The sequence below is a fragment of the Myotis davidii genome, unplaced genomic scaffold, assembly GCF_000327345.1.
Source record: "Myotis davidii unplaced genomic scaffold, ASM32734v1 scaffold214, whole genome shotgun sequence".
In the NCBI taxonomy this organism is placed as follows: Eukaryota; Metazoa; Chordata; class Mammalia; order Chiroptera; family Vespertilionidae; genus Myotis; species Myotis davidii.
Genome location: NW_006285782.1, coordinates 566,818 through 577,788, shown reverse-complemented (window position 1 = coordinate 577,788; position 10,971 = coordinate 566,818). Strand labels below are relative to the sequence as shown.

The window sequence follows — 10,971 nt, the reverse complement described above, 5'->3', positions numbered from 1 at the left end:
TTTCTCTCCCACAAAACATCTAATATACCTGTTTTTGTCAACAGTTCATCCATCCATCCTGCCACCCATAGTTACCACATCCTGCCAGTCACCACCTTAGAATCTTATGAATCTGCCATTTCCTGACCAGGTTCGGTCATAACCGATATTTAGACCCTCATCATTTCTCACTGGGACTTGGCAGTGACCTTGTAATTGGGTAAAGGTCTTGCCTGGAGCTTCAAGACTATCAGTCCAACTTACAGCACTAGTCGCAGGAGTCATTTCTCTAAAATTGTTCGAATACAATCATCTTATCCTCCTTAGAATTCTTTACTGACTCCTAATTCAAAGACCAAGTCATCTTCACTGACTCCTAATTCTAAGACCAAGTCACACTTAGCAAGCCATGAACACCTACCTTTTCAGCTTCATCTCCTGCTACTGTTTCCTGCTCTGTCCCTGTTCACTACCCCAGACAAACCCTGGCCCAACCTGTGCTGGCTGAATACCCTACCCATGACGAGTATTGGAAAGTTTTTTGAATGCGATATACTATTTCCTGCTTCTGTGTATTATCTCTGCCCAGAGAGCTTCTCTTCATCTTCCTTACTTGCCTCTGCTGATCAGGATTACCTTGGCTCTTCCCTTAGGACAGCTGAGTCCTCTCCTTTGAGCCTCATCACCCTTAGACCAGAGGCTTTCTATGGTGCCTGCACATTGGGATCATCTGGGCCACACCCAAGAACAAGTAAATGAGACTCTCAGAGGACGGGACCTAGGCATCAGAATTTGTAGATTTCCCAGGTGATTCCAATGTAAAGTCAAGGGTGAGCACCACTCCCTTACACAGAACCTCCACTAACACTGGTCCTATTACACTTCTTCACAATTTTTTTTGTGATCCCATACCAAATGGTGAGTTCTCTGAGGATAGAGTTGATTTCTTACTAGATTTTGTGCCTGTGGTGCTTAGCACAATACCTGGTATTGGGAAAGTGTATAAGAACCGATCTGGAGATAAAAATAGCCCTCTTCAGTTTTAGGAGTCTAGATAACACATTAAACTAAAACCAATTTCGTGGTTTTCCTTTAGCCCTTCTCTGCACTAAATGACTCGGGTGAGCTATCAAGTCACTGGCATTTGACCAAATCACAGATGGCTCTGCCTGGCTCTCACCATACCTCCCTGAATTCAATACAAATCAGACTAATGAATACAGGTGTACCACCCTCTCCAAAAAAAATCCAACATAAAACAATCCTGACTCAAAAAACAAATGAGCCAATGAGTGGTTGTTGACAAGCCTTCCCTTCCACCACGTATTTTCACGTGGCGATTATTGGAGAGTCTCCCCCAAGTCTCACTTTCTCTGCGAAGAATTTGTTGATTGTGTCAGCAGCCTTCAGTAATCTCTCCCTTTGTAAAGCAATAGAACAAAAACCCCTCCTTTTTTACTTATCACCTACAACTTCACCATTAGAACTTTGCCCCACAGGATGGGCTGGGTAAACAATGGCCTGCCAGTCAAATCTGCCCCATCAACTGACTTTGTATATCCTGTAAGCTATAAATGGTGTTGATATTCTAAAATTTTTTTTAAAAAATCAAAAGAAGAAAATTACATAAAATTTAAATTTCAGTGTCTATATCTAGAAAGAACTTTGGTTGGGTGGCTCACTTCCTCTTAAACCCACACTAGAGGTCAAATTCTGTTGCACAGAATTAGAAGCCCAAACCTAACTCAGTTTTCCAGCCTCTAAATCTTTGAGCCCATCCTTTCTGGCCCACTTCAGCCCTGGGAGTCAGTAAACTGTTTGGGTCTATAGGTGTGAGATGGCATTGCACATTTTGGGGACTTGGAATTTTTCACTTTATCACTATCTAGAATGAAAAAATTAGCTTAGTGGGAACTATGTTAAAGGCACTCACATTATTTACTTACGTATTTTTTGGAAGACTTTGGAAGAATTCAATAATGCAAGTACTTTATTGCTGCCTTCAGTAATATTCACTGATCCTGTCTTATTAAAAAATGTAATCCAAATTAACTAACATGCTACCTATATAGTGCCCTCAACAATATATTATTGATTCATACTGGAATGAACATCAATTTCAAATGCAATTCCCAATATTCCAATTTAAAATACTGGCATTGATTAGCAACATACAATTACCCTAAAGGAAATTTTTCATTCAAACGGCAAGTTTCCATCTTGACCAATTGCATTTATTGGTTTATAATTTTGTGCTAAACTAGATTGTGTGGGCTACAAAATTCCGGGACATATCCAAATAGCCTCAAAAAAGTAGAGCTAAATCTCTAACAATTATTCCACAAGAAGAGTAAGGTTAATTACCACTACCAGAACCATAATCTACTAATTAATTCACAGCTCAATGGGCCACAGACAGAGCCATCTGTGTAACTATTTGTACCTCCTCCCAGGAGGAAGAGGAAAATGGGCATACCTCTTGGAACAGGTGATAAGGCTGCCATGAGAGGGTCCACCCTCCAGACACAGCCGAGTAAATTTCATTCGGAAAACATCTGTTGGTGCCGACTGGCTGATGCGCATTGCTTCCTCTCTGGAACAGTTGGGACGTGCAAGTGTGTGCCTGGTCCCCGGACACAGCTGGGGTGCCGAGTCTTTCATTAGGTAAACAACCAGGGGCAGGTGGGGCTAATTGGATTCAACTGTTTCCAGGGCATGATGTTTACTTTCAGACACTTCAAAAACTAGGAGCCAAGCTAGACAAATGAACCCTGGGCAAAGTTGGTCCAAATGAAGCTGCTGTTGTGGATTTTCGGGTGTGAATGATGACCTGCAGCAGGCTCAATGCAGCGCAATGTCCAGCAACACAGTCGTAATGACAACGAGAGGGAAACAAAATAAGAGCCGGCACTATGCTGCTGATTAAAACAAAACAGGACAAAAGAAACGCAAATTCAAAACCAAAATATCCCTTAAGGTAAGACGGAGCAGAATAAACAGGAAAAGAGCAGAGAAACATCAAGTTATCTTTTATATCACGCTCAGTGCTCATCGGGGAGCCTTATAGTGGTATGTGTTTCTACTCAATAATCCCAACTTAGGGAACGTCTGGTAACTCTGGAGATGGCTCCTGGAAAACAGAGGCAAACTGGAAGGCACCTGGCATGGAGCTGGTGGCCGGTTTCCCTGGCATGTGCCCTCGGCTCTTTTGAAGTTCAAAGTTAGTTTGTTGGCAAAGGTCGCAAGGCAACCGAGCTAAGCTCTTACTCCTGCAGGGCCTGGCCTGTGGCTACACAGGAAACCCGAAGGGCTTCACGAGCCATCACAGCCCTAGTGTCTAGTCTCTGCTACAGCACGATGAGCCCACGACCTTCTTCACACACCACAGGGAGGAGGTCGTCTTTCTCAGCAAACCTATGATGCCCTCCTTTACTGAATATGGGAAGTTTTCAGAGCTCCCTTTTCTTCACCTTCCTACCCAACCACACTGCCAACCCCAGGCATTTGGGTTTCCTGACCTTCTCCCCAGCCATCACGATAGACATGCTACCCCACTGCCTGCTCCTCCTACTCAGTCTGCCAGGAATTTCCTCATTCATTCAACAAGCAGACTGAGGGCCAACAAAGCGTGAGGGCCCTGGGCTCTGCCATCAGCTACTGTTAGCTTTGCGCCCTCGGGCCTCCGTGAAGAAGTGGTAAAAGGCGGGCCCTGAGGATGGACCTTTTCCTAACAGAGCCTGGGAACGTGCTGTGTCTTCTATCAGTCCGGCCTCTAAGATTAGAAGATGCGTCATGTGTATCCTCCATCAGGCTGGACGCAGTGCAGAAAGGCCAAACAAAATCTTGATGAATGAACAAATGCTAAATTGGAACAGACAGAAACTTCAAAAAACTGTGACTTTTGATTTTTAAATGACTCTTTTGAGACACAAGCTGCGGGCTGTGCCTCAGGACAATGGGCAGCAAAGGGGGAGAAGCGCTCAGCTTGGGACAGGCTGACTAATGGACCAGCTGCCTGATGCTAACAGCGCAGAAGACAACCGGCAGATGAGTGTTCCTTAAGCCCCAAGGGGTGTGGCTCATTAAGGGACAGACTTGGAGGGGTCCTCATTTCCCTTTTAGGAAACCTCTCTTTCTCCAGAGCATGTAGCATGGTATCAGTACATATACAGGCTTTCTCTCCAGGGTGAGGTGCTCATGGAAGGTGAGCTGTTTCTGACTTCCCCAACCTCTAAATGCCAGTGGATGCCCAGGTTCTTATAGTAAACTTGGTGAACTTGGAAAACCAGCCAGCTCTCAGCAGAGGGCATTGTAAGCTTATGGATTTGATCATTTCTGTAAGAGTTATCTGCTTCGAAAGAATCCGACTGCAATGTTCCCAGCTCCCTTCCTCCTTCCCAGTGTTATATCATTTTGGATCATTTGAATTGTATATGGCTTGCTATTTAAGTCAGTCATTTGCTGGCAGCCAAACTAGAACATTTCCTGTTTTTCCTCTCACTGTAATCAGGATTTGGCTGTCCAAATTAGGACTGCCCTAATTACTCCTCAGCAGGTGCCAATCCGGGGGAGGGCAATGCATGGGGACAGGAAGTAAGGACACTGCGTCTTCAGACTCATACGGTAAGAAAACACTTTCCCACTGGTGTGAAAACCTGACTACGGAAGAGACAACAGGCTGTGCGCGTATGTGTGTGCTCACAGTTGTATAACAACCATATACATGATATTCTATTTCTTCCCCTCAAAGCTTCACAGAATTACTTTTCCCAGCCCTGAGATAATTCATCCTAGGCTGTAATTCAGCAACTGTGGGAGATCACTGCAGATATTACCCTGTATATGGGATGGTCTCTTAGTGGCACCATTCCAGACAATCTGGCCAAGAAGGTCACCAAAGTGTCATACTAGCCTCCCAGGGGAAGGAATCAACAAGACTCTTGATGGCCACAATATATCAAGAACCAAAAGCCATGGCCACGATCCTGGAAGGAGTATATACTAGAGATACAGTTGCACTGTATGGACCAAATGTTGATATAGAAATGACAGAGAATTATCTCAATTCCTATAAGAAGGAAATACCATGGTGAACAACACCACCCATGTTCCTGCCTCAAGCCAATCGCTGGACTTACTCACTACATCCACCCTCCTCACTACATCCCACCCTACCCATTGCCAAAGCATTAGTTCTACAATTCACCCTTTGTCTCCTACATCAATAATTTCCCCTTTTCTCTAAGCAGTTTTCTTCAAATACAAACACTCAATTCTTTCTCCTAAATAAAATAGCACACAAAATGACAAAAAAACCCCGTCATGTTCATAGAAGAAAAGAAGGTAAATTACAGAAATTGGGAGAGTTTAGAATTATAGGCAAAATTCTAGAGCAGACTATTAAACATAGTGTGTGAACAAGGAGGAAGTGGCACTCAGCTGGTGCCAGGAAGGCCTCACAATGAGTGAGTCACATGACTTTGTTCCTTTCCTAACCGGGTAATTTCATTGACTTGAATGAATAAATTGTATATATGGCTCAAGGTCAAGAAACCTTATATCCAAGGGTAATTTGTAGGCTGTCCAAGATGAGAGTTCTTAACATAGGTTTGGCAGGACAGGGAGCAGTGGGTCCCAAAGTGAAGGGATGGAAGGGGTCCTGCTCAAACACCATTGCTAGCTTATACCTGCCCATCTTGGGGAGACAGGAGGGAAGATTAGCTACATTAAAAGGATTGGGACTTGGAGATGACCAGCAAGAACTCTAACCTCCCTTATAGGGCAGATAATAAAATATAGGGCAGTACTGTCATCGATGGTAGTCATTATCAAAATAGCAGCTAATCATTTTGGGGGAACTTAATATTTTGCTGAAAACAGCTCTAAAAGATTGACATTTTCAAAACTACCCCATGAAGGAAGAGCTATTAACTCCTTTTGGCAGATGAGAAAATTAAGGCACAGAGAGGCTGAGTAATTTGTTCAAGGTCATAGAACTATAAAGTAGAAAAGCTGGTATTCAAATTTAGGCTCCAGAGCCTCCTTCTGAGCCACCCATGAGCTCCTGGAGTACTGAGTGATATGTGGATGTAGATCTCAAAGGAAGTCTCAAGAGATATGGCCCCAAATTCTTAATTTAGCCCTGTCCTATTGAACATTTTAAAAAATGATATATGAAGAAACCAGAAGATTGCTTATAAAATCAAGATTGGCATGAAATTTGGAAGAATAGCTAAGATTTTTCTGATGACAGAATGAGAATTCAAAAATATCTCAATAGATTAAAATGATGAGCTAACAGTAACATTAAATTTAATGGGTAAATGTGAGATCTTGAATTTGAGGTAAAAAAAAAATCCCTACAAATAAATAGGCTAATTTAAACTATTTCTTCTTACATCAGTTCCTACTCCCTCCAGCCAAGCAGTGGCCATGTCGCACAAATTTACTTCCTTAATGATTCTTGAACTCACTGTCCCTACCTGGCCTCTCCTCTGATTTGAGCACTCACTGCCCTTCTTCTGCCTCCACACACTTGCAGTCCGGTCCATCCTATACAAAGCTCAGAGGATCTCCCTAAAGCACCTAGTACTCCCCGTTCGCTCACCTTTACCAGCTCCCACCTCATTTAGGCCAAGTTCCTGGCAGTCAAGAGCCTCCCCCATTTTGGCTCAGCCTTCCTTTCCAAAGCTCCAAATTCATCATTTGTTCTTCCTGTTTTTACTCTTTTCCACCTCCTGGACATCTCTCTGGTTCCTTTCTTCCTTCAGCTCCATAAGCCTAAGTCATGTCTAAACCTTCCGTTTCCTTCACCAGGTCTCCTTCATGTCCTCCCCCCAGCCTTTCTTGTCCTCCTCAGGTAATTTCTTCCCCCTGGAACATCTTACTGTATTTTCTGTTATAAGCTAATGCTGTGGATATACACATGTCCCCTTTCTTTGTCCCCTATTTCCCTTTTTATCTTCTATCAAGAGTGTAAGCTCATTAAAGGTATAATCTGTGACTGATTGACTCCGCTGTCCCCATACACTCAAACGTGTCTTGGGTCTGGTAAACGCTCACTCAGTAGCTGACAAATGCAAGGACAGGATGTAATAAGAAGCACTGTGTCCAGCACTGGATCCTGCATTGGGGAGGCGATGGTGCTGCCGAAGTACAAAGAGCACACCTGGATGCTAGGCCCAGTGTGGAGTCCTTCATAAGCCAGGCAAGCCAGGCTAGTGGGCAAGAGAGAAAGAACACTGGGATGGTTCATGAGAAACCGAGAATGTTCGGTCTGGGGTAGGGGCGGGGGCAAGAAGACAATATGGACCCTGATAGCCAACCTCACACATAGGAAGGGTTTTCATGTATACAGACTAAACTAATTTGGAATCACTCCAGGGCAAAAGGTCTATGCACAATGGATAGGGGGACATCATTTCAAAACAAGAAATTGCTCAAAAGGACCAGCTTGCTTTGTGGATGTGGAGAGCTTCCCATCACATGACATAATGAGAGGCAGGATCATAAATGATGAGGAAAAGATCTACAGCCAGTAAGATGCCAATCTATATGAAGTTAAAAAAAACGTCTTTCTAAATCACAAGAACAGCCCCTAGCCGGTTTGGCTCAGTGGATAGAGTGTCAGCTTATGGAATGAAGGGTACTGGGTTCAATTCCAGTCAAGGGCACATGCCCGGATTGAGGGCTCGATCCCCAGTAGGGACCGTGCAGGAGGCAACCGATCAATGATTCTCTCTCATCACTGGTGTTTCTATCTTTTTCTCCCTTTTCCTTCCTCCCTGAAATCAATAAAAATTTATTTAAAAAAATAATTAAAAAAACAAATCATAAGAACAACAATAATATAAATGGTGATCAACGGTGTTTAGATTCTAGAATCAACTTTACCTTATCTTGGGCAGGTTATGTAACTCCTCCATTATAATTAATATTCATCAGCATTATTATTTGTTAGAATTATTGGTTGGCCATAATGAAATATAAGCAAAAAAAGGATATGATTTGCTTTTGTAAAAAAACCTTAAAATTCAATGGAGGTTAACGACAAACTTAACAGTAAACTTAAAACAATGTCATTAAAATGCAACCAATTTTAAAGGTTTTTTTTTAATATTTTGTTTTAATATTTAAAATATGCTATTTGAGTCTCATTTGGTTGATGTGACGTTGGTACAATCATTTTGGAGGTGGGTTTTTGTAAAGCTGAAAATGTAACTCTATGGCCCAGAAATTCCAATCAGAGAGAACTAACGATGAGCAGCGGCTTTTAAAATTTGTATTTGTGTACCAGTTAAAGGAATTTTAAAAAATGATATTCTCCTCCCCACATTTAAAAATTGATATTTAGTATCTTTCAGTATGAACTTAAATGGCAGCAAAGAATATTCTTTGTTTAATATTATAAATAGTGACACTTTAAAAGCACTATTTTAAGTGTTCCCAGTGGAGTCTCAACACCACAGGGATTTGATATCCACCATTATACACACAAAATATATTCGAATAAGGTCCTCTCTGACAGTTGGTATTGTTCACTTCCCTCTTGGAATTATTATTTCTATTTTAGTTCCTCACTGAATTTCATCCATTAGAAATATATATTTATGCTTGAGAGTATCTTATTGATTACTCTATTGTAGTGTTCTGCCAAAAACTGTTTGTACAAATTAAAATCTAAGATAAATTAAAATTTTCTGTTACCACAAAACTAAATTTTAACATTTTTGTTTGAATTGCCATTAATATTATTATTATTATTAAGTACACAATAATTATTATTTAGTACACAATTGATTATAGCATAATTACTGATTACATGTATATTTTAAAGGCACCTATGTTATAATTTTATGAATCACTTTTAAACAAATAAAGTAAAATATCATTGGAAGCGCATCTCTCAGTGAGGTGGTTGATGTTCTGTGGGTAAACAATACTTACTGCTGGAAGGTGGTAAACATTACTTACTGCTGGAAGGTGGTAAAGTATTAATCTAAGTTGTATACTCTCTGGCCAGATTCATCTTTCTGACCACTGCTTCCTGGCTCACTTATAATGACTCCTTATCGTCTACTATGCAACATCTAAATGTTCAAGTCTTGCTCTGACTGGTTTGGCTCAGTGGATAGAGCATCGGCCTGCGGACTGAAGGGTCCCAGGTTCGATTCCGGTCAAGGGCATGTACCTTGGTTGCAGGCACATCCCCAATAGGGGGTATGCAGGAGGCAGCTGATTGATGTTTCTCTCTCATTGATGTTTCTAACTCTCTATCCTTCTCCCTTCCTCTCTGTAAAAAATCAATAAAATATATAAATGTTCAAGTCTTACCTTTTAAGGCCCTTTGTTATTTGGTCTTACTTATCGTATTAAATATTACCTCTCACAACCTTCTACTAGGACATCTGTCCCATCCAAACCTCCTTCCATTCCCCCTCTGAATACCAAGCAACCGCGCTGTGCTTCCCCCCCACCCCTGCAAAGCCCTTACTTATTCTTTGCAACTTCCTACATCGCATTTGTCTTTCTCAGGCCCAGCACATAGCTCATCGTCTCTGAAATCCTTCCAGACTCCAATCACCCTTTCTCTCTTTCATTCCCTCTGCTCTTATATTCTGTGCTGCACAAGTAGTACCTGATTATGTACTGTACTTCACCTGCCTAGGTTTAATTATATATCATACAAAATGTAGTATTTTATTATACATTCCTTTCTCCCCTAATTGTGTTAGGTTTTGTCAACCAGATCATAATTTGCTCCTATAATTAGCTTTTCATGAGAAGTGCTATGATCCTTTCCATGAGCTCAAAGAGATTTCTGAACCCAGGGAAAAGAACTGAGAGGGAAAAACTAAAGGTTTTCAAGTTCATAACAATGGTTTTTCATTTCTGCTGATGCTAAAAACAGTATAACTGTCTTTTCATGACAGTAGGAAGGCTATAGATCAAACAGTAAGAGGAACACATTTGAAAGAAGTAAAAGGAAATCATATTATAGATTATTAAGAGTTCTTATGAGTTTGAAATTGCTTTACTTTAAAGATCATTTAGAATCACATGATGGACTAATCAAGTTCTGGAATGTCCTCAAGGAAGATGAATCTTAGGATTCTAAGCTTTCATGGAAATCAAGGCTGACACCTCATCTCAGCCACCCCTACCAGTCCTCAGTGGCTCTGTCCCTCTGTGCCTCTGTCCTTTTCCCTCCCTCTGGGGGATGACGACAGCATCCAGGAGACTCTTTCTGTGGCACATGTTCTCCTCAGGCCCCTTGACCGACTAAAGGTGGTCCTTTCCTCTGAGTGAGGCTCTGAAGGCAGCCTCGCCAACCAGACAACAGTCAGGTTGCCAGTGACATTGCTCAGGTCCTACCTGTAGGCCGCCGTGCAGGTGTCCTTATACTCCTGGAGCTTCACGCACACCATGTTGAGGAACTGGTCTGAGTACGCGCTCAGGTCATGCATCAGATTCAGCAGGTCTTGCACTGTCTTCTCCACAATGATTGTGCTCTGGCAAGGATACAGAGAGGACACAGGCTCAGGAGTTGTTTTTTTGTTTGTTTGTTTGTTTTTACTCAAGTAATAGGTCGGATAAGGAAAGAGGGCTGAAATAATGCAATCATTTCAAACACTCAAGCTTTCCTGGGAGGGTATTTAAAAGTACTGATTAAAAATGACAACAAAATAAGTATCTTACGTACAGCTGGTCTTCCCAAGATCTGAGAAGTGTTTTCTGTGAAAGGACATAGGCTAAGGATTTTCAAATTGATCTCATGGAATTCTGGGCAGTCACAGCTATCTCTGTGGCTTTTCAGAAAGTGAATACATATTCAGTTGGGCCTGAATTTATCACCTCCAGGTCTGTACTTGGAGATGAGGGACCTATGGCAGGCAGCACAAAGAAAAAGCCTTCCATGGCTTATTTTTAAAGTTTCACAACCATCAATCTATTACGAATAACAACTACCATTTGTATTGTGCTTTACAGCCT

General features: G+C 41.8%; 1 protein-coding gene across 1 annotated transcript in view; it reads right to left on the bottom strand.

Annotated features, from left to right (window-relative positions):
- Positions 1 to 10,971, bottom strand: part of EXOC4 (exocyst complex component 4) — a gene marked incomplete at its 5' end in the record, with an annotated part of 716,953 nt that overhangs the window by 151,069 nt on the left and 554,913 nt on the right. The window contains one exon of the mRNA XM_015559399.1: positions 10,354 to 10,490. Within this exon, the coding sequence (XP_015414885.1) occupies positions 10,354 to 10,490 (137 nt within the window). The remainder of the gene's footprint in view (positions 1 to 10,353; positions 10,491 to 10,971) is intronic.